Source organism: Polyodon spathula, chromosome 11 (assembly GCF_017654505.1).
Source record: "Polyodon spathula isolate WHYD16114869_AA chromosome 11, ASM1765450v1, whole genome shotgun sequence".
In the NCBI taxonomy this organism is placed as follows: Eukaryota; Metazoa; Chordata; class Actinopteri; order Acipenseriformes; family Polyodontidae; genus Polyodon; species Polyodon spathula.
Window position 1 is genome coordinate 18,929,734 of NC_054544.1, and position 24,826 is coordinate 18,954,559.

Consider the following 24,826-nt stretch of genomic DNA (forward strand, 5'->3'; position numbering starts at 1 on the left):
AAGCCAATGCGTTTAAACCGATGTGCTCTCACCAGCTGAAAGCTCTGTGAGCTTTCTGCAACAGCTGGAAGTTTTGGAACGCAGTCTTTGCGACGATCAGCGTATATATTCAAGACAAGCACAGCGATGCCATTGATGCACGTCTAGGTCAGACTTTTTTTTTTTTTTTATTAATTTTTAATGTATTTATTTATACATGAATGTAACCCAGTGAGACCTAGATCGCATTTACAAGGTGGTCCTGTCAACAAACATATTCAATAAAACAACACAATATTATGTGTGGTACTGTCTTAATCATTTTAGGAGTCATAAGCAAAGGACATTGAACCGAACATGTATGGATCAGGATCAAAACATTTACATGAAGCCCTGAACAATTTACAGAGATCATTTTTAAAACATTTAAAGGAGAGACTATCAAATGTACTCCTTATGTCATGGTTGAAAGAGTTAAAAGTTTTTGGAAGCCGATAGGCAAAGGACATTCTACACAAACATGTGCCAACCCTTGAAACGAACAGGTTGGCAGAATGACAGGAACGCAGATTATGGGATCTACCTATAACCACAGCAGTTAAATAACAAGGCGCCAATCCTTTAAGAAACTTAAACACAAAACGGTGGCGATGATAAAGCCTTCGGTCTGTAAGTGAAAGCCAGCCTCATTTTATTACATACATGTTGCATTGATGAGTCAAGGTGGGGCGTTCTAATAGGAATCTGCAGCATGAGTTGTAAAATACATCTAGTTTATGTAAAGACCGAGTAGAAGTGAACTGGTAAGTGTAGTCATCATAATCAAGGATAGGAAGAATTGTAGTAGTCGCCAATTTTGATCTGCTAGACTGAGAAAAGATCTTCCTATTTCTAAAAAGGAAGCCTAATTTAGGTCTTACCTTTGAAATCAGTGTGTCAATGTGATGATTAAATGTAAGATGCTCCTCAATCCATATGCCTACGCATTTATAATAAAGAACTTTCTTTATTATCTCACCTTTCAGTGTAACAATAGTCCAAAATGTTTTTGTTACTGCTTTCTATTGAACAGAATAACATAGTTTGCGACTTAGATACACTAAGTAACAATCTATCATGGCAGTTGTTTTTTGGGGTTTTTTTTGTGTACGATGTCAAATGCAGTCTGCAGATTCCTTATGACCTCCTGTGTGGAGTGTCCTGCCGAATATATAATAAAATCATTGGATAGATATGCATGTTAGAATTAGTATCAACCAAGTTAATTCATAGATCCTTAATATAGAGAGTATAAAGGTTTGGGCCAAGGACAGAACCCCGAGGTACCCCCGTAATCAGAGGTTCCAAACTGGAATACCATCAGCTTTTATAGTTTGTGTTCGATCTATTAAATAGTTCTTAAATCCACAACATATTAATTAATCCCTGTTGGAGAAGTTTTTACTCAATGTTAAACGGTCTACAGAAACAAATTTACCAGCATCCAAAGCTATCGATATACAGTATCATCAATGACTAAGAGCAGCAGTAGATTTCTGTTAAACTATTCTTCTCTAAAAAAACAACTTTAATTACTCATTTACAAGGCACTCAAATATTTTAAATTCAGATATTGGTCTATAATTGTTAAGGCTTGTGTATTCTCCTCCCTTATAAACAGGGACAACATATGATTTCCAATCTGATGGAATTAAATTAGAAATAAGAGAAACATTAAGCAGATCCATTAATGGTTAAGAATTAGCAGTTAGGTTATTTTTTTTGTTGTTGCTTTGAGTCAGAAGCAGGTTTAGCGATATTTCTTCCAGCGTTCTAGGCATCTTTGTTGAAAAGTTATCAAATGCTTGACTAACCTGAATAAAATGTTTATTTAAACAAATCAACAACATCCTTACTCGCAGTATAATTACAGCCATTAAATGTCACCTGCTGAGGGAGGGCTGGTGAAACAGCAGCATCTTGTATATTTTGCACAAGTTACCAGAATTTGAGCGGATCATTCATGCTATCAGTTAGTCTAACAAAAATAATCAGATTTAACTTTCCTTATTAAACTGGTCCATTTGTTCCTCAGAGTACGAAACTGTTGCCAAATTTGATTAAGTTTAGTTTTACGCGCTCTAGGCCAACAACAATCCATAACTTTTAAAGAGTTTGCTATTTCGCTAGTGAACCATGGGCATATATTTTTATACGCCGTTTTATTTATTTAATGGCGCATGGAACTGTGCTAAATTCATTAAAAAAAAATATTTCCAGGCAATATTAATATCTGGAATAAATGAGATTAACGTCCAGCCTGTTTGTGTCAGAGAAGATAAAAAAAAAAAAAACATATATATAAATTTATATAATAAATATAATTTATTTTAACAAGAACTTTAAATGACTATGGTCTTGAGTTTTCTAAAATATTTTCACAGCGTTTAATTAATAATATCTCTTGCATGGGACAGCTCAACCGCTTTGCAACGAGACTGTTATTTGCACCCTTTGCCATACTTTATCGTGTCTTACACGCTTATCACTTTCCCTAATCGATTTCGCTGATATTTTGTTTTACTGTTGATTTAGTTGACTTATTAACGTTGTCTGATAAATGATTGAACATTTCTGCTGGTGTCACAGTAACAGGTAAACAAGTGGGAATAGGAACAGCGTGAAGAGACAAGTGCAGTCAAAGTTCATTTAGAAGGCATTCATCTCCGCCACGGTTGGTTGCAGTCAGACGACAATGGCTCTATACAGACGCATCCCAGGCTCTATCGCTGTGATCACACTGACAAATCCGCCTGTTAATGCACTCAGGTAAGGTTAAAAAAAATAAAGAACACAGTGCAGCCTGTATTTTCAGCTACTATAATTGCAAACAAGCCAGACAGTGCAATGCGAAAGACTCGTCAGAGTACAAAGAACACATTCCAGTTTTGTACTTTGCCCTTGAACAGAGCATTAGTTGCTACTGATAACTTGTAAGCATGGACTCTCGGTGATGTTACAGGTCTCGGAATTGAAACGACTACTCCGTTTCCTTCGCAGTCACCGAACTTTACCCCTAGAGCAATGTCATTACCCGCAAGCTGAGATTCTCCGACTCTGGCCTGCTTGTTATCCCCAAGCAAAAGTGCACCACACTTGGAGAGAACGGTCGTTTAGCTTCGTGGCTCCGACTCTGGAGCTCTCTCCTAGCTTTGGTGCTTTAAATCAACTCTCAGGACTGACTTGTTCTCTCATGCTTTACATGCTCATTAAGCGTGATATCTGTTCTTAGCTGTTGTGTCGTTTCTACTTTTTTTTAAAAAAAAAAAGAAAAAATACGCATTCACACTGTTTTAGAATTTTCTTTTCACATCCTAGCCTTGTATTTAATGTACTATGCAAATATTATTCACCGTATTTAATGTATTATACATTGTTTTTATTTACTATAGCTTGTAAAGGGCTTTGTGACGGTGGTCCACTATGAAAGGCACTATATAAAATAAAGATTGATTGATTGAAAGGTAAAGTTTCAAGTCAGGTGGCATCATCGGCTCGGTACAGCGCTAGCTTGCTCGGGCAACAGGCGGCATAATTCTGTACACACAAGTTACACTTAAATTTTACTTTTCTTTTTTTTTTTTTAATTATTTTGTTGCTTGCATCATTGCTACCTTCCTCATGTTTACTGTCAGTATGGCATTTTATGACAGGACTGTATTCAACCATCCCACCACCCTTCAGCCTTCTTGTTTACTGGTTGTAATATAGTGTAGTGTAAGCTCTCAGGCTAAGCTGACCCTGGCTGTGGTATTTGTTTGTGCCCTCAGCTGCACAGTTCGAGAAGCTATCTATGAGACAGTGAAGAGGGCAACTGCTGACCAGGAAGTGAAAGCTATTGTGTTGTGTGGAGCCAATGGGAAGTTCTGCGGTGGTGAGTCAGCCTGCTGTACTGTTGATTTTAATGTCCCCTTATGACCTCACCCATATTCACAATGCATGCTACTAATATAAACCTATGTGGGTATGGGGGATCTATTTTACTGTAACACAGGAAGTGAATATATAGTGTGTTGGATAAACGTGCTACACCTGAGTTAAAAATAAAGAAAACAAACAAAAAAAAAAACACTAAATGCAAAAAGGGGACTTGTAAGAATTTTGTTGATGAGAGGTAATGCATTTTTTTAAAAAAATGTAGTTTAATACACCAACAGAAAAAATATGTCATGTTGGGGTAACATTAATGTTGCACGTCATTTCTGTGGATTTCAAAATGAATGTATGTGTGCACCAGGTGGAAATGAATACTTCTGAGCACAGTGCAAGTCTGGGCAGCGTGTAAATGTTGCTGATGTGCAGGGTTCATTTTAAATTGTTTCCTGTCCGCAGGTGCCGATATCAAGGAGTTCACAGGGGAGATGCGAGGCCCCCCTCTGGTTCCCATGATCGGTATGATTGAAGAAAGCGAGAAGCCGGTAGTGGCTGTGATCGAGGGAGTGGCTTTCGGAGGAGGCCTGGAGCTAGCCCTGGGCTGCCATTATCGCATCGCTCACTCCGGGGTAGGGCAACAAATACAAGGGGCATAGAGAGCTTGACCACCGTTACACGAACACCTCGACCAGGTTTAGCTGAAGAAATATATTCCTGCAGTATAGCTTGCTCTCTTTTTATTTTTCACGGTGTAGCCGTTTCATTCTTACGTGTTCAGTTTTAAAAAACTGGTTTATAAACAGGGTTTGATTACACTCATACTTTACCACACATAATTGATCATACTCTCAACAAATGAAAAGTCAGAAGCTTTAGGTCTTAATATACTGTACACTTATTTAAAAAAGGGAATCCCTTGTTTTGTTCTTACAAAAAGGTTCCTGATCGCTGTTTAAGAAAGTATCCTTGGGGTCACCTGGTGAGTTCAAAGTGGACAACAGCAGGGCTGGCCTTTGTCCATAAGGGGCTGGTTGCTCTCCAACATCCGCTGTCGAGCTCTTGGGGGTTCTGGGAGCTCTAAATTAGAAAGAAAATGCCATTTGGTACTTAGGAAGGGGCACTGTTCATTGTGCGCTAGTATGGTGCTGTTTGAATTTCAGTACTGGTCCATGTGATATTCCCCACCCCCTAGTAATGATGCCAAGACAGCGGTGAGCCCTGTGGCAGGGTTGTGCTCTAGTCAATGGCCAGCTATTCCTTACCCTGTGTGTTGCCGCTTTGCGTGTGTTCCAGGCTCGGGTTGGGCTCACTGAAGTGACTCTCGGGCTGCTCCCGGCTGCGGGCGGCACGCAGAGACTGCCCCGGCTCATCGGAGTGCCCGCTGCACTGGACATCATCACCACAGGTACTGTTTCCCCAGAAAAATACTGGATAGTAAAGACTTTCCATTGCACTCGCTACCCCTACCCTGCAATAATGAACTAAGCTCTGATAAAGAAATATATCTAGTAATAACCATCCAATGAAAAGTCTGGTGTTCAAAATGAAAATGCCAAGACTGGTATATTCAGTCTGATACCTGTCTCACCATTGCAGTTAGCCATTGAGAACAAAGAACTTACTGAAGGATTGTTTTTTGAGTCGACGTACGCTACATGCTGGCAGAACGGAGGGCTGTCATTTCATCATAGTGAAGTACAGGTGAAAGAATGTAACCTTTTTTAAAAATGCGACTGACCGCTGAGTATGACTGTTGTTTGCAGATTGGTGAATTGAAGACAGTGGATTGGCGGCAGCTCCAGTTTGATATTGGAACCAGATCTTGTTTGGATTGGGTTACAAGTACAGAGAAAAACTAGGCAGAAGACTGCAAAAAGTGTCTGTTTATGTTTGCTCTTGACTATTGCTCAGGCGTTTTCTCCTGGCATATCATTCTCTAGCTTAGCTCCTGTAGTAAACGCGGTGGATTCAGGTCTCTGTAGAGGTGCTCAGTGCTCTGTTTCGGCTGCGTTCGGATACATGAACAGGACTGCTGCTCTTCTCTTTTCCAGGACGGCACGTCTCAGCTCAGGAAGCTGTCCAGCTGGGGATTGTGGATAAAGTCACTGACAGCAACGCTGTGGAGGAAGCCATTGAGTTTGCAAAGACAGTAGTAGGTATGGGACAGAAAGATCTACTTAGTAGTGAGGCAAAGCATCTATTGTTCATTTTGTTTTAAACTGTTGCTCTTCATAATATAATCCTTGAGATTCACCATGTGGTTTACATGGGGGTCCTGCCACACACCATGCAGTTTCCATACATGTTACAAATACATTCACAATGGCAATAATGTAAAAGCATCAAATCAAATCAAATTTCAACACATTACTATAGGTGCCCTCTATGCAGATGCATGTTTCACACATTCCTTTGTCGATATCATGTATGCAGATGTTTTTTATTATGATGATACTACACACTATAAACTACATCGTTATTTTTACTATTAGTATTTTATTAGTGTGTTAGTATCACTTTTTTTCCTCGTCAGAAATACAGTATATTAAAGTCCAACTTAAGTCTCTCACTGCACACTACCACACAGAGCCAGTAGATGGCACCAAAACCTCAGCAGTAAAACAGGCACACCACCAGACACAGTGCAGTAGGTGGTCCTTTTATAATTTGGTTATTTAAAGGATTTTTGAGTTAAAGAGCAGCTGGACATTGTTGTGACTCTGAAATATCAGAGCATGTTTTTTCTTTTGTTGTTTCGATTTACTTTATATATCAGAATCAATAGAGTGTTGAGACTCATGTCTGATCTCAGATCACACCTGTTAGTCCAGAGTGTAACCAACACTCAATAAATACATTGGTGGAAATACCACCTAGTTCTTACATTCATTAGAGACAGGGCGATATGTTAATGATTACACTTGAGTGCAAGTGCAGCAGATATACTTAGGCTAAGTATGAGTGTTGCAGGGGGGACAGGTTAGTGGTTACGCTCGGTGCACCAGATGTCCTTCAGAGGTTTGACATGATTCTGAGAGCTTATTGAGGGAAAAAGGGGTGATTTCAACTGGATGTGAAGATTGTAAAATAAGTTGACACGCAAAGACTAAAAAAAACCTGTTAAAATACATTGATTAAGAACTCCATTAAAATTTGCAAGAGTGTCATCTGTGACTAGAGGCTAAAACAAGTGTGCTGGTAATCAGCCAGAAACATCAGCCCTGCTGTTCTATTTCTTTGGGTTCTGTGTTAAAGTGAAGGATGAAAGCCATGCCAGGACGTATTGGAATCACTGCTTAATAACAGACTGTGGAGGCAGCTGAGTGTGTACAGCCAAATGCCAAAGCACTTAACAAATCCGCTCGATTACCAATCAATAATTCTTACTTGGACTAACCTTTATTGCTTTTATGATGTCGAGTAGCAAAAATGGAGAATGGGATGCAGCAGTGTATATACAGTACATTCTTTAAGCACTTTCAATTAACTTCAGCTGTACTGGGAGATATGAAATGCTGTCAGCGTGATGCTAGTTGTACATTATTAACTGTTTGTCATTAGGAAGCAAACCTAAATGATAGAGCCCTGCCCAGGTGAGACAATGTAAATACACAGGGATACCTGGGTGGCTCACCTGGTAAAGGCATGGCCTCATGGTGTGCAGTCTTTAAATCAGCGAAGAGCAGGGCAGTCTATCTGCTGTCAGTCATCTAATGCTGTTTGTTTTTAACTATAATAATGTCATTATGTTTAACACATGCTGCATTTGCATACCTGATGGCAAGGGCCACCCTAAACTTACAATAACCTGCTGTAAACATTTAGCACCTGGATTATATCTAAAGTGTATATGCAGTAGTTGCTTGGAGGGTCTTTGTTGATGGACTGCTATGTTAGAATAGCATAGTATTTATTTCAGCCCCGCTCTGCTTCTCTCACGTTTGAAACTTTATTAACTGGCACAGACAGATCTCAAGGGCCCGGAAGGCAGAGATTATGACTGAGCAGCTGATTTGTTTTGAAAGTATCGCTTCCCCTGTCAATATGACTTCAAATAACAACTGTAAGAATGTCTGTGAAAGCTTTAGTGAAAAGTGTTATTCCAGTATTCTCTGATCTCAGCCGCTCGGGTGTTCTTCATACCCAGCAGGTTCAGAGTTATAATGACCAGAGCTTTGATCAAAGTGCAGCAGTTCTGCTAAACAGCCCGGTTCAGTGTGCCAGGAGTCTGCTCTCAGTGTTAAAGACTGCGCTGTCTAATGGCGCTGCTCCCCATTGGTATGCAAAGCATACCCATTCATCTCGAATTGAAACAGACCAATTTTGCTTCTGTTTATGTTTAATCAGAAGAAAATGGGTTCTGACTGAAAGCCCTTAAGGATACAATATCTATAAATGAAGGAATTGAGAGTGCCTTTGTTAATGGCTTAATTTACTGAGACCCAGTACTGTCTTGTTAACTGATATTTAGCTGGAAAAAGCAATTCAATTAACTGGCTTTAACACCAGAAAATACATTGTTAACAGTAAGGGGTAGGTTGAAGGTTATGTGCACACTCATAGAGGCTGCTCATATGCATGGTATAAAAAAACACATCAAAAGTTTCTGGAACATGAAAAAGTGGGCCAGCATATGGAGCAGGAAAAAATTTCTGTGCTTACTTTCTCAAGATATTGCCTTTAGTAATCCAGCTAATCAGATGGTGTTGTGAAAAAGTAGCCTATATTATAAAATTATAAGAAGCTGACAAATGTTTTTGGCTTGTGCCTTCTCCTGTGTACAGACTGTGTCTACAGCATGTGGAAGAACATGACAAAAGTTTGTAATATTTGAATAGTAAGTAGTAAGTGTATTTATTTATTTATTATATAGAGCCTTTCATACTGTAGTACTGCAATCTGTCTCATATCCGCCCTAACCGTTTATCCATCATGATCAATCTCTGCAGCAATGTCAGTTTATTGCTGAACAGAGAAGATTAGTTCACAGATTGTAGATCCCACCAAAGTTGTCGTACACTGTGTTGTGTGTGCTCCGTGCGCTGCTGTTGCTGGTAGTGTCACGTGAGCTGTTCAGTGTGTTGACTTGATATTAAATTAATTGAGTTCGCCTGCAGGGGGCCTGTCAACTTGAACCTCCGACTCGATCTCCTGCCTGTCACTCAGCAGCGAATGCACACGCCCACACGGCAGACAGCTACCCTGTCACAAGCATTAGTACCCTGTATCTTTCTGAACAAGGGATTTAGAGGAGCTGCCTAATAGCTGAATCTCAAAACAATACTTGTGTGGATATAGTAATTGTGTATAATGGTATTTAAAACAGGATTAGTTTATCAGCTGATCAGTTGATTGTTCCCACCTGGGGCAATCAACCTGGGCAGGGAGGAGAATTTAACTCCATCCCTGCCAGTATTTCCAAGGGCAGAGCCCTGCTCTGCCACAGCCTCTTTTAGGCAGCGTAATTCAAATGAATAGAATGAATGGAGATTTAATAAGCCCATCTCTGTGTTGAGTGAGACGGGTAGGGATTCCCATTTAAAAGCCAGATCTCAGCATTGCTCTCCTGACAGCTCATGCCAGTGTATCCCAGTCAGCTGGGACAATACCCCAACAGTTTAAACATCGATGTTCAGACAAAGGGGCTACACTATCTGAAGGAACTAGATATCAAACTACACAGCAGTGCAGTAAAACATGCTTCAAAAATGTCCTGCTAGGACCTGATGGGAGTCAATGGTGACTAATATTATCTGTTTGTTACCCTCTCCGGTATATAGCTATCCCATTTATTAGCATTCAACAGATTTCCATCCTACTTAATATCACTTTTGGAAATAAAAGGATTTAGAAGCATTACACTTTTGTTGCTGTACACTATTGAAATGTTCAGACAATCTATTATTACATTATAATGTCATGTAGCCGGCATGCGATTAGGGATTTTATTATTGCAGGATCTGTCTAGCAATGTATTTTGGGTTCCACAGGAAAGAGGTTTTGTATCAACACTTAAAATGAATCTATTCCGCTTTTTCGTAGATTTAATGTCAATTACACTCAGAGAAATATAATATAAATGTAATGCAGCACACATTTCTTTTTTACACACATTACCCTTCAAAAGTGTGGAAGCTTTAGCTAAACTAACAGTCCACAAAGAGACCTACATTTTTGAGCCGTTCAAATGAGAAACGTTGAAAGCAGCACGTTTTAATGTTGATTATAAAGAATCGAGTGAGTTCAGATTAGTTCCTGGACACCAAGCAAACTCAATCAGTCTTAAAGAAACACAGATGATATGTCATTGTGCAGCTTATTTCTAAAACTTTACACTTATCAGAAATTCAATAAAATTTTAGACCCCTCATTATTATACTTCTTGGGATTAAATGGAGAAGAAAAAAACAGGATGACCGTGCTTGACATTCATCCCTGCACAGCTGTGAACTCAAAACCAGAGCTATCAGGACAGGACATGGTATGTACAGATCATCAGAACTAAAGAAGTGCTTCTCTAAATATATGTAAAAACATCCTGTGAGATACAGATACAGACACAGACAAACATAACCCCCAGATTTCGATAATTTAAACAATGTTCTTTGTAAGTTTCATCATTGGACAAGCATTTTCTAGACATCTACAGAACTCATTTATACAGAAAAATTTAACTGATATATGCAAAAATCTGAAGTTTGGCATGCTCCTTAACACTTTGCCACTGTTAATCTGCATGGTAATTTTGCAGTTATCCCATGCTTTTCCCATTACACGTTTATACCATGTTTTACTATACCCCCCTGCTTAGGTATGCATTCTTTCACTATGCTTCACTACACATTGTTCTATGCTTTTACTACGAGAAACTTTTTTAAGGGACATACTATACCCCCTTTTTTCCACTATATCCCCTAGTGAGATGCACGCTCCCTGCTAGTAATAATAACTAATGCTAGACAATGACTGAAAACAACTGGATGTATTCCACATATATTGCACAGCCACCGGGCCCTTGCAGTGATATCACTGTCAGAATGGATAACATTGTTGATTAAAGTCAGAGGCAGTCGTTTTAGAGGCACTATGATTTGACAGATGTTTGATTTCACCCCTCGAGTCTGATTCAACTTCCTGTAACTCGACGAATGTCATTCTGACCTTCACATTCAGTTTCCTAATGAGTCTTGACATCTCCTTGAAGCGTTGGCAAACAGGGTTGTTTTTTGAGCAAGCTCATTAATTACTGCAATCTACCTGCATTTGCAATTTCTAATATGAAAAATAATCAGTAAGAGCAGCATAGGACCCCGACTTACACGTCTAGGGCACAACACAGATATACTGCATATTACTGTATATACAGCAACCTGCCAACCACAGTTAGTTAATATATAAACAATTATATTAAACATGAATATATAACTCTTCGATGTGTAGTTTAGCTTGTTGAATTGTAATGTAGCCAGTACTCCTAAGCATTAAGGATACAAGCTTCTTCCCCACCTTGAAACCTACCAGGTGTAATCCAAGCACCTTTCTATTCTGAATACACCGTGTAACAATTTTTTTTTTTTTTTTTTTTTGTTCCTGGGTAGTAAGTGTTATTTCCTAATTGCTTATGCCTCAGAAGTATAGAAAATGGCTATTATTCCCCACAAACTTTGCTTTTGTGACCAGGACAGTGATATTTCAAAATATCACTATTTCCAATGGGAAAACGGGCAAATGTGTGTCTTTTCGTTCACATAAAGTCAGAAAAAAACAACATATGAATCCAAATTAACATGTATTTATACTAAAGTAATATAAAAATGACTACAAAAGATTTAGAAGTGAGTAGTTTTTCAAGATTTACGATTATACTGTATTTACAGTATAATCGTAAATCTCGAAACACTACAGTCGAGGAGTCGAGGGCGCAGAGGTTTACTCCTTCGTCTCCGAGGAAAATTTACTCAGATTTCAATATACAACGATTATCCATCCACCGATTTCTATTAAGTTATTAATATAACCAACTAACGAGGGTGGACCCCATAGTTACCCTAGACCCTGCCTCTTAAATTGAGTAGGACGGTCATAAAGCTAATTCCCCTCTCCCTGCTCTTGCCACAGACTGAGTGTTTTAACTGCAAAATATTCTGTCTCCGTTGCTTGTTGTAAAACATACATAACGTCTGGGTGTTCATCAAGACTCGATTTGCGTGCCTAAACGACAATCACACAAAAACAGTGTTCAACTCTCAAGTGAAGTGAGTAGTTTATACTGTATTTACGATTATACTGTATTTACAGTATAATCGTAAATCTCGAAAAACTACTCAGCTCCTCAGCTCCCTCGTCTCAAATGAGAAGCAGAGGCCTCCTTTTATGTCAGGTGGCTAAAATAATTGAATAATTATATTAGTTGATTGCTCCCACCTGGGGCAATCAACCTGGGCAGGGAGGAGAATTTAACTCCATCCCTACCAGTATTTCCAAGGGCAGAGCCCTGCTCTGCCACAGAGGCATTGTTCGATTCTTGTATGTGTAGCATTATGGTTACATTTCTTTAACATGTGATAGATGTGACCTGTTAAGCATCAGTTTAGTATAAATGACCCCCCTGAACCTCTTCATAGCTCTTCAGCATCTTCACAAGCCCACCCCCCCCCCCCCCTTGCTTGTCCAAATGAGGTGAAATTCACAAAGGATTTTTAGTTTTTACCTGAAGTTACTACAGTGGCTTGTGAACTGATGTGCCTTGTGTCAAGGTACAATGGCTCCCTTCATATTCAGAGAAATAACCTGTTACAGCCATTCCAGAACTGAGATAAACCTAAATCAAGTAGACCACATGTCTGAATAATGCCATCAGCAGTGTAGTGGTGTCTTGTGTGTGTCCTCTATTGAGTGGTCTGGAAGGGTAGCATTGTGGTTAAGGCTAGCGGCTGGAACAGCAGAGGCAGGAGACAAGATTGCAGTTCAAAAAGCGCTTTTCCTGCACACGTTTATTAAATAAATTAAACAAAAACACGAATCCAAAATAAAGCCCCCAAAGGCAAAAGCTATCTCGGTGAAGGTTAGGAGAGCACAGCCGCTGCTCTCCATTCTTTCTCTAAACCAGCTCTCCTTGGAGGTCCTGTTTTGTAGCATGTGGCCATGTGTAATGGGTCATCAGTGAATTAATTAGCACCTGGCCACATCCGTGTGTTATGAGGGAGGGGATTCCAACCCCCAGCCCTGCCATTTTAAACACATTCCTTTCAAACAAAAAGAAAAACAAACAAACCAGACTATTTACATATGCAGGGCCTCTGCATTGGTGTAAATGTCTCCTGTTAATATGATGGTTACTTTTCACTTTCTTGAATTGCCACTAGAACTGGAGTAAATGCAACTGTAAACCTTTTTCTGATTTGACCTTTTCAAATACATTCTGCTTTGCAAGGTCCCAGCTGTGGGCAGCTGTCTGTCCTAAGGCAGTTTATTTTATCTTTCATTTCTGTCTGGCTCACCTGGCATCTATAGGCAGGCCTGCACCCAAATAGCATTTCTTTAATGAGTTCATTTTGAGCATGTGGACAGCATCTTTTGCGAGGAAGTTTATACGAGGCAACAACTGAAAGCTGTTTGCAGTGATAGAAGCATTCCAGAGAGCTTATAATTAGCTAATCAAATTAAAAACCTGCAATGTTACAGTACAATACACTACACAAATATGTGTCATCTCATTGCTGCATTGCATTTACTGACCAGGAGCTGTCAAGCCAGTCAACCCTGCTCATTCACTGAGCCTAAGCAATGAATATGACCAAGCTACTGAACCCTGGAAGCAAGGGCCCCTGTCTGGGAGTCTCCTAGACACTTTGCAATGAGGCGAACTTGCCCATTGTTCCTCTTTAACCAATGCAACTGAACCACACTTGCACGACTCACCCTGCACTCCAAGATGCTGTGCTTTTATTGGTGAGCTATAGCGATCTGTCCTCATTTTATACATTGATCCTGTCAAACAGGTATACACAGCCACTGCTGTTACAGACACTGGCCCCTTTGAGACTTTGATTTACAGCTCTGCTTTCTGGTAAAATTGTACTATGGAGCTCGTTTATACCGTCGATTCAATAAAGCCACTATAGATTTTAGTTGGAACAGCCTGCTTTAATCTTGTAAGAAAGGACATCAAAGTGAAATGAAAAAAGTTACCAGCCGTTTTAACGAGAACAAGGGAAACATTGATCCACATTATTTTCCTTATTCTATGTAGCAGTTTCATCTCGCTCAATACTGTTTCATTCAATACTGTGACAGAGCTGCAATAAGGAGAGAGAAACGTAACTACCAGGTTGATATTCTGTACAGGTTACTTGGGATTTTGGACTAAACAGCAATGAAAGGGAAAGTGTATTCATTTCAGAGAGACGGCTGTGATTTGGTGGAGTTTCCACATGATATTTTTCCATATTGTCACAACTTCCACTGTGTTCTGTTGTCCTCCAAGCTTTTCTGTCAAAAATGCAGTATCAAATACATTTTCATTGCTTTTTAAAAAACTTTTCCCTTACTATCTCACTGGATATGGATTATGTTTTTGGATCTATTGTCTTTTTCTCAATCTGCCTTTACCCAGCTTTGAGTTGCTTTAAGCTTGTCTGGAAAGTACTGACACCAGACAGCTTTCCTCATTCCATTCAGATCATATGACAATAAGACCTTTCAACTCAGCCAGCTACAAGGCTGTTCAGTTCGGCATTACTCAAAGCCTGGTAAAGGCATACTTAGAGAGAAATTATAACAGCTGAACATCTGAGTATCGGAATGCAAACATCTTAACACTAGAATCACTGCAGGATTTAAAATGCAAATGAATCTGCATACTGTCAGTGCAATGCTGTTGTTCGTTTAAAAAAAAAAAATAATGAAAGAAAAAAAGGACAACCGCATTGCATTCACAAACGTAGATTCATTTACATTTTAAATCCAAACCTGTCAAAATGACTGCTGTGGCAGTTCTAGTACATAAGGAGGGTCATAAGGACCTTTTTTATTTTATTGTGTTGCTACAAGTGTTTACATAAAGGTGTGTGTGTGTGTGTATTGTTTTAAATTAATTTTATTTTACATTTTGACCACTTTTTTAAACTTTTAAATTGCATTCCCTGCCTCAAGATGGCTTCCCATGTACCCGCATGGACCTCTCAGAACTGCATTTCCCATAATCCTCCTGCTCATATATGTAGCTGAGATGGATTTACCAGTGAGCAGGAGGATGATGGGAAATGTAGTTCTGAGAAGTCCATGCAGGTACATGGGAAGCCATCTTGAGGCAGGGAATGCAATTAAAGTAGCCAGGAGGCCATATTGGTAAAGGCCTGAAGTGGATAGTGTATTATGTAATTGATGATAATGAGAAAATGCTAATCAGCTGCGACCATTGGAGGTTGGAGGAAGAGATGTGTTAAGTGTGAACAAAGGAAAGTTTAGTCAGGGGCCCGGAGAGGAGTTAGGTTTTGTTTTGTTTGGATGTAATCAGAAATAAACACACAGGCACTGTCCTGTTTCAACAGAAAGCAATTGTGTGAGTGCTTTATTTTCACAAGAAGACAGGGGATGAGAGTGAACACCTGGAACAGTACATACAAGGGTCAAGTCTTCAGAACATCAAGGGAAATGTAGACGTTAAGATGTGACATTTCAAGTGATTTATACTTCAGACTACATTAAAAACACTCTTATTGGAAAGGCGAGACAAAGCAAGACTTTTCTGGGAGTTCAAGCTGTAGTAAAGAAAATAAATGACATTGTGAATGTTTCAAGGTTTATTTTTATTTTTCTGGCGAAATCTCAGATCATTATTGATCGATATTTTCAAGGCACAAAGCATTTCTTCATGACTGAAAGTGCAGCATTGAAAAGAGTGAAAAAGAAACCTGGTAGTAATTGCTCTGATTAAACAATTAAGAAAATGGTTGGAACAAAGACCTGGACAGGAAAAGGCTAGAGTTTCCCATCCCTGGCGTAAAGAATGAACTTCTTAAGACCTAGGCACAGGTTTTATTCAAGTACCAATGGCTACAGTTGGAACAAACAGCTAGACTGTGTTCACTATAGTCAGTACCTAAACTTGTTCTAAAAGAGGAACTCCCCTGTATTCTGTGTGCAGGTAAGCCCACGGGCCCTCGGAGACTCAGCTTGTGGACAGTCGCCTGCCCTGAGGACCTGGACTCCCTCCTGGAGGGCGCGCTGGTGAGGATCAGGCAGCGCTCGCGAGGGACCTTGGCACCGGTGGCGTGTGTGCAGGCGGTGAGAGCCGCTGCTAGCCTGCCCTTTGCTCAGGGGATGAAGAAGGAGCAGGAGCTGATGGCATATCTGTTCACCTCCGGGCAGGCCCGCGCCATGCAGTACTGCTTCTTCACCCAGAGAGCGGCTGCCAGGTGGACCATGCCTAGCGGAGCCAGCTGGGAAAACGCCAAGGCAAGGCCTATACGACAGGCAGCCGTTATAGGTAGGTCACAAACCCAGCGCTGATTTAAAAAAAAAAAAATTACCAGAAGATAATGTTGATTTTAATGCGTCTTTATATATGAAACCAAGGTAGTGGCGAGCACTTAACAGCTTTCTTCATGTAAAGATTTACAAACTATATAGTGAAATTATAAAAGTATTGACATATTCCTGTCTGTTAAATGCAAAATGCCGCAATTCACATTGATATTGTTACGACACTGGAGATGTGGATCTCTATAAACTATACACTAGGGGTGTGCTGGTGCTCATATTTTCAGAGTATTAAATAAGTCAAGTATGAAATAAATCAAAACACACCTATTTATTAATGTGTTGATTTCAAAACAAGAAAAGCTGTCCTTCCCTCACCTTTACAATTGAGTACCAATTAACTTCTGCATGCAGTGTTTTAAAAGCCGATCGAAAGCTAATTTTCCTCTCATCCTGGGCACTGTCATTTTACTGTGAACCAAGGCTATAAACTGACAGTGAAAATGCAACTGATTCATCACGTAAACACGACCTTTCATTTACCCTAACTAGAGCTACCTCTGTGGAAACTGACAGATATATTTCTTTGTCGAGTTTAATCAGAGATGACACTTTACCCACGACTGCAGTCCAATAGTCCACCACAGAGATTACGCATTTCTAAAGAAACTAAGGATAGTGAAAAAATTGTAAGACAAATAATCGCTTGTAAAATATGAATGAGGTTTAGTTAGTTTGATCACAACATGATCTATATCAAATAACACTGCCAGAGTGTTATTGATTGATACTCAATAATTGTGCAAACAGTTATATTCCATTTAATTAATACCTAACAAAGATAATTTACTGAGAAAATACGAGTTTCAGTACACCTGTACTATACACTATATGAAAATTCTTCATACTACCTGGTCTTACTAGGTACAATAAAAGTAAAGTGAAATAAGGTCTGCAAGGTTAATCGGGGTGATACATTTCAGGATGGCAGTATTAAGGTCTTTAGAAAAATTCAACTAGACCCCATGGAATTGAAAAGTCGGTTTCAGTCTTTCAGCTTCAGTAACTGTCTTTGGAAACACAACAGGATGATTTCATTTCTGCATGCGGAAGTTAGTGGAGTGGAGAGTGACTATGCTTGGATGACCCTACGCACCCTTCCCTTCCTCTTGCACCCACTTCCTCCCTGCACCGACCATCTGGTTATGGTTAGCCTTGTAGTGTGCAAGTCCCCTGCTGGGTTTTGAACTTTGGGCCGCAGACAGTCGTGTGTGTTTGTGTGTTTGTGTGTGTGTGTGTGTATTTTAATAAATTTAATATTTGCCAATTTGTTTTTTGTTTAATTTTGATGAGTTTATTAAAACATTCTGACAGCTATTGTCTCCATTATGTTAAGCGATTTTGTTCTCCCTGTGACGTGAGTTTCGTTGGCACTTATTGTCTCGCAAAGAGAAAAGTGTGTTCTATTATTAATCTCGTCGGAGTGCCTCGGTTATCCTTGACTCGCGGGCGCGTTTGCTTCTGCTTGTGGAGAGGGATGTGCTAATAGTTTGAGAGACAGGGTCCTGCATGACAGGCTGGGAGATGAGAGCTAACACGGCACATATGCCCCAGGGGCAGCTCAGGCCTGCTTTTTGTTTTTATTCTGTTTATTTTCATACCCTCCAGTCCCAGATCCTTGCCAAGATTTCTGTGAAATCTTTATGCCCCGCATCTGACATTTCAAGCAAATGGTTAGCCTTGTAGCGTCTAAGAAATGCCAGCATGAAAGTGCATGGCTTGTTTTAAAATACTTTTTAACAGATGGCGGTCTGTTTCTAAATTTAGAGTGCCCAATTACTTTCCCTCCTGTTTTTTTCCCCAATTTTAGAATGTACAATTATGTTCCCTCAATGCAGCAGGAGAACTGAAGGTCAGTGGGCCTCCAATCCCACCAAGCCAATGGCCTCCTTCCATCCAGGAGTTTGACAGGGGATGTCGGTGAGCTAGGTTTCTGCTTGTGCTCACTGGATGCCTGGCCAATGGGGGCCGCTGTAGTTGGTGAGGTGATGCTGGTTTTGCTTCTGTAACCTGCGGGAGCATCAGGTCCAATGCTGGACTCCCTGTGGAATCCCCAGCCAAGATAGGCGATATCATCAAGTTGGGAGTCTATTTTAATGACCTAAACCCAATTATTTGCTAACCTAATTTCAGTGATTGTGTTGTGTTGTAAAGTGAGTCGATAAATCAGGGGAAAACATCAGAATTAATATAATATAACGATTAAGACTGCTTAAATATTAAGAGTCAGAGTTACATTTAGTAATACTTTCAGTGTCTTCAATGGTTCGGACAATAAGTGTCCTGGGATGGCTTGATCTTATTATTTTCTGTCCTTTTTTCAAAATGTATTTTCTAGAACCTGACTCAGAAAGATGCTGTTCCACAAGGAGTTGCCATGGGGACAAACACCCTGCTTGCAGAGTATAGGACTCTATATTACTTTACTGTAACTTTATTTTAGCTTTGTTATCATTATTGCTGCCAACCCCTTCTCATTTTATTGTTCTCACACAAAAAAATAAAAACGAAATCAAGTTTTATTCAGAGAATTTGAATTGGGAGTTATGTGTGCATTCAAGTCAGAAGTGTTGAAAGCTTGTCTGTTAAGAACAAGCTGTTTTATTTGTGTTTCCTTTATAGATTTCCCGTGCTACACACATGTGCAGTGTAGATTGGAGGAGCTACAGTTAAGTGCAATTGATAGAAAGAATTGTTGCAGTATGAAAAGACCATTTCTACCTCCATTCATCCCTGCTTTTGTTGTACCAGATTGTCTTTGATGTGCTTCGTGAAAGGGGGTCTGATTTTCATTTTCAATTGCAGAGCAGCAGGATTCTGAATGTTTTTTTTTGTTTGTTTGTTTCTTTTCTTTTGAAGTGTGTCAGTCTGGGGAAGAGAATACAGATGGTCCTTTGTCGGCACAACATCCACCTTTTAGCTACACAACATCATGCTCTAGATGTTTTAATGGAATGCCTGTAGCTGCCCCACTTCTGTTGTACTCAGTGTGTAAAGTAAAAATCTCGGATTATGTTTGAGTCTTCATGTTTACCCTGTAGCTCTCCTTAATATTCATAGATCTAAAAAAATAATTTCACAACAGATTCTTAACTAATACTCTATACTGTATATTACCATCATTTCACATTTTCCTATGTGAAACTTGCATTATTTGTATTTCTTTCAAAGGGATTAGTTTTCTACTTAGGTCGCATGAAAGAACACAGGTGATGACTGTCAACTGCGTTCCTTCATGGCAAGAAGAGCAGCATTAACATAAGTGCTAAAGGCATTTCAACACATTTTTTGGTCACTAATAACTGAAAAAATGCCATTTAAAAAAAAAAAAAAATCTGCACATTTAACATGCGCCTTTCATATAGGAAAATGTGACATCTGCAAAGCGATGGCAACAGATATAATTATTTTTAATGGCATTATTTTATTGGCTCTATGTGCTTTCGTTTACCTTTAAAACTCTAAAATTACAAGATAAAAATTACCTTACACCTGCAGTACAGTACCTAACCAGAACTAAACTGAACCGGCTTTAAGAAATTTAAATAAAAATGTATAATGTATAGAACCTTATGTACCTGTAAAAACACTGTGTTGGATCTCTCATGTTTAATTAAAAAAATGTTGGTCAGAAAGGTGACTGCCTAAGTAAATGATGCCTAATCAATCAGTTATAGTGCAGTCTTACCATATTCTCACTACCTACTGTAAATAACGCATGATCATCACTCACGTGTTGAAAATGTGATTCTCATGCCCAGTAGCAACTCGGTAATATTCTACCACTGTGTAACAGTTAGATTTGCTTTATCCTGAATAACATAAAGTGAAGAACCAAACATTTTGCAGCACAATAAAACGTAGACCAATGAAAATATTAATAAAACGAAAAACTAAATGTATTTTAAAACATTGGTTAGCAATCTCAAAGGGCCAGTCATTTACTCTTCATGCGGTATTCCTCATTTAGAATCTCCTCTTTCACAACCCTTCTTGCGTCAAGTATTAAACAATACACTTTGACAGAAGGACAGAAAATAACAAAATCAAGCCATTCCAGTCACTCTCCATCTGTGACAGAGGGACTCTTTTTAATTCAGTTGTCTGCAACACATTTCCATGCCAGAGGCATTGTGTGTTTCTGCTCTGCAAGAGATAATTACACCCCTGAATCTTGCATAATAGTTTTCAGTCTGGAGAAGGTTAACATCTGGTGGGCTGCTGCTCCAGTCCACTAAAAGGAAGGCTTTAGCAAGCTGCAATTTGTGTCTCTCCCAGATGCATGTGTGGAACTGGGGGAATGAATGGCTCTTAGCCAATTGCTTTCTAAGTCCTCAAGACAACCTTCCTACTGAGGGTAGGAGATGAGTGCATCTGAGGTAAAACAAAATAATATTACAAGAGCAGAAGAGATCTACAGGAATACAGGAATACAGCAAAGCTAGATCCCAAGCACCAGCTTGCTTGACTTGCTCAAGGTCACGCTGTGAGTGGGCTGGGATTTCAACTGGGGACCTCCTGGTTACAAGCCCTTTTTAACCACCGGACCACACAGCCTTCTGTAGAGCTCAAGGTCTGCCTTGAGCTCACTGGGTGGGGTTTCTTTCAGTCATATATGTGAAATTTAGCACAGGAGTGCAATCTAGCTGAAGTTAAGAAATAAAAATTATAGAAAAATAGCAAAGAATGTATCTTTCAATTGTTGTCAGCTATATTCAAGTGTGAGGAATTTATCTCTGAGCTGAAGATATTTGGTATCTTTTGTCCCTCACAGGGTTAGGAACCATGGGAAGAGGGATTGCTGTCTCCCTGAGTCGAGCTGGGATCCCAGTCATCGCTGTGGAAACGGAGCAGAAACTGCTGAAGGCTGGAAGGAAAGCCGTGAGCTCCATGCTGACACGAGAAAGCCAGAAACGGGGGCTGGCAGAAGCGCGTCTGGGGCCGGTCAGCTTCACACTTGATCTCCGCAAGCTGCGAGACACTGACCTGGTGATTGAGGCTGTCTTCGAAGACATGGCTCTCAAGAAGCAAATCTTCAGCAAGCTGTCCTCTGTGTGTCGCCCTGATGCGCTTCTGTGTACCAACACCTCTGGACTAAATATCGACGAGATCGCCTCTGCTGCCTCTAGGCCTGAACTAGTGGTAGGCGCCCATTTCTTTGCACCGGCTCACGTGATGAAGCTGCTGGAGGTGGTCTGTGGCCCTCGGACCTCTCCCACCGCCGTGGCGACGGTAATGCAGCTGGCCAAGCACTTGGAGAAAATAGGAGTGGTGGTGGGCAACTGCTTGGGTTTCGTTGGGAACCGCATGATGAGGCCTTACACAGAGCAGGCCTACTACCTCCTGGAAGAAGGAGCCAGACCAGAGGAGGTGGACCTTGTGCTGGAGGAGTTTGGCTTTGCTATGGGCATCTTTAGAGTGATGGACCTCTCTGGCCTGGATGTGGGCTGGAGATCCCGTAAGGAGCTGGGGCTGACCGGGCCGAAGCTGCCCCCTGGAACCTCAGCTCGCAGTCGGGGTGGGAAAAGATACAGCCCGCTCCCCGACATCCTCTGCGAGAGTGGGCGGCTGGGTCAGAAGACAGGCCGAGGCTGGTACCTGTACGAAAAAGAAAGGGTCGCAACCCCAGATCCTTGGGTGCAGAGCTTTTTGGAAGATTACAGGAGCCGCTTTGGTATCCAGAGCCGGCACGTGGGTCAGGACGAAATCCTAGAGCGCTGCCTGTACTCGCTCATTAACGAGGGCTTCCGGATCCTCCAAGACGGGATAGCGGCCTCCCCGGAAGACATTGATGTTATCTACGTCTCTGGCTACGGGTGGCCGCGCCACAGGGGAGGTCCCATGTTCTATGCCTGGATGGTTGGGTTGCCTAAAGTTCTGGACAAGCTGGAGCATTACCACCGGACCCACCCAGACATCCCAAACATGGCGCCCAGCAGCCTGTTGCGAAAGCTGGTGGCTAGAGGAAGCCCTCCAATTCAGCAATGGAGAGCCCTGATTCAGCAGCATAGCAGCCAGCTTTGAAGAGAAACAGCATGTGGCAGTCTGGAGGGGCATGGAGACTTTGGAAATGGAGTCCAAGTTTAAAATCTAGATTAAAATCTAAAGATCTGCTTTCCAATTATATGCTAGGTGCTTCCAAGCAAATTGAGCTGTATTGATATAGGGCTGATTAATAACAAATAACAGATACATTTACTGGTAGCTTGTTGTCAGTGATTAATTTCTTATTCGATTTACCCATCATTGTGTCTACAATTAATCATAAAGATAATTTTTGGTATGTTGGAGAGTTGTGGGGTTACCTCATTGCTTCAGGTTTTGTTTAACCCAACAAACCTCAGTGAGATTGAGAAGCAGCACTGGTTTTCTCTACCATATAACCTGCACTAACAGCACAAGTGGTACCGTAGTAGGAGAGCCTGATGCTGACCGTGACAAATGACTCTTTTTTTATATTTGTAGAGAAATCTTTTGACATTGTTGTGCCAGTGATTTCGATGACTATAAAATGTAGAAAATATATATTTTGCAATTAAGAAATATGCTAATGCGCTTATTGCATTCTGTACTGGTTACACTGTTTATTAAACACATTTTCACTTATTTGGTTTTGTAGTTTCTTCAGTTGTTAATGTATAAGATACTGGATATTACTTTTCCCTTTTCTGGTGACTGTCTCACATTAATATCAGGGTCTACTTTATATTGTATATAATGTATACCAGTACACTCTTTCTCTCTCACACACACACACACGTATATGTAACTCTGTCCCAGGATTTAAATGAAATGCTAGTGAGATACAAAAGATCAAGGGCTAAGAGAGCCAAGAGGGGAAACACAAATCCTGTTTATAAGAACTTGTATAAGAGCTGGTGAGGATTCACCTTGATGTTTAATGTAAGGAGCTCCTTCAAGGCAAACTCGAATGAACTAGAGTAGCAGAGCTGCAGCACTTGTGGTATTCAACTAAAAACCCCATCTCTTCTACAAAGGCATTTACTCACTGAAGCATTTTAATATCTTCAGCATCTGATCTGAAAGTGCTTTCATCAAAAACATGTTTCCTAGAACGGTGGGAATGTGGCGAGTTTCTAGTGTCTTTTTCTTTATTTCTTTTTAAGTCTGTTGGAACTGGCCTAAGCTATGTGACCATAAAACAAGATATTCATTACTGTTAATAATGCCTTCATCAATGTGAACAGTTTTATTTTAGAATTTATGATTTAGTAGAGGAAGTTATGGATGGAGACTAAAATGAAACCTTATCACTGCCGGTCTGGATTTTATATCAAAGGTAGGCAACTCCAATCCTCAGGCTATTCCACTCCAGGTTTACCAGGAATAATTACACAGTTCAGCATTTATTTTTTTCAAAGCACTTAAACACAATATTTGAGTAACTGAAAAAGATTAAATGATTGCAACAATATTAAAAGGTAAGAAAAAAAGACAATCCAATATGAATCTACCTACTCTTCAAGAACAAGGCTGGAACAAAAACATGGACTGGAAGGGCCAAAGTGCCTGTTCCTGTTTTACCAGAACCCCACATTGTTGAGCCCTGTTACAGAAGGAACACAGTTAATAAATAGTTAAAATAACACTAAGACATATCCGATAGTATTCAGTTGTTAATAATACCTGTACAGTTAATATACAGTTGACAATAATGAGTCCCAAGTAACACAGCCCATACAATGGATAAGTATGATAGATTGATTTAATGAAATCTGGTATTTGAAGGTTGGACAGTCAACATCGTTTCCATTCATTCCTTGTGCTGTGCTGTGAGTAGTGGTGTTAATACAAACTGCACTGGGGTATAAATCTAACTCTTCTGCTTTTCAATAAACCAAACCATTGTGAGGACGATGCATGGCCTGACTTAATAAAACTGCCCTCTCTGATGGTGAATTACAGTGGAGCCACCAAAGATATCAAACGTATTGATATTTCACAAGGAACAGTTGAATAAAACAGAGTTATTACAGGTCAAGGAGCTGTAGATAATGAAAAAAGAAGGAATGGACAGGCTTTATATGGGCTGAATCAGAGAATATATTCTCCATAGCTAACCAGAAATTAATGTGAATGCAATCATTTCTACTTGCTGTAGTGTCAATAAGGCTTAATACTTTGCCATACTTTTACTATTATACTTTTATAAGGGTACTGTACCTTTGAAATTCTATCCTATCAGCTTTGTAAAAGAAACTACTATACATAATACTACTATAGTCAACGTATGTTTTCTGTCATTAACCAATCATCTGCTTCATCAGTTGACTGACATGCTTTCAGCCAGTAACATGCTTTAACCCCGAAGATGTTGCTGAGATGAAATGACCCAGGAAGTGCTTATATATGAATAAGGAAAGAACTCCAG

General features: G+C 40.1%; 1 protein-coding gene across 1 annotated transcript; it reads left to right on the top strand.

Moving 5' to 3' along the window:
* The first annotated feature begins 76 nt into the window (after window positions 1-76).
* ehhadh (enoyl-CoA, hydratase/3-hydroxyacyl CoA dehydrogenase) lies at window positions 77-23,040 on the top strand. The gene is made up of 8 exons (XM_041264040.1): window positions 77-147; window positions 2,608-2,787; window positions 3,789-3,892; window positions 4,351-4,520; window positions 5,185-5,296; window positions 5,943-6,047; window positions 16,040-16,381; window positions 21,209-23,040. The coding sequence occupies exons 2-8, from the start codon at window positions 2,714-2,716 to the stop codon at window positions 22,456-22,458; spliced, it is 2,157 nt and encodes a 718-aa protein (XP_041119974.1). The 5' UTR covers window positions 77-147; window positions 2,608-2,713; the 3' UTR covers window positions 22,459-23,040.
* Window positions 23,041-24,826: the final 1,786 nt, after the last annotated feature.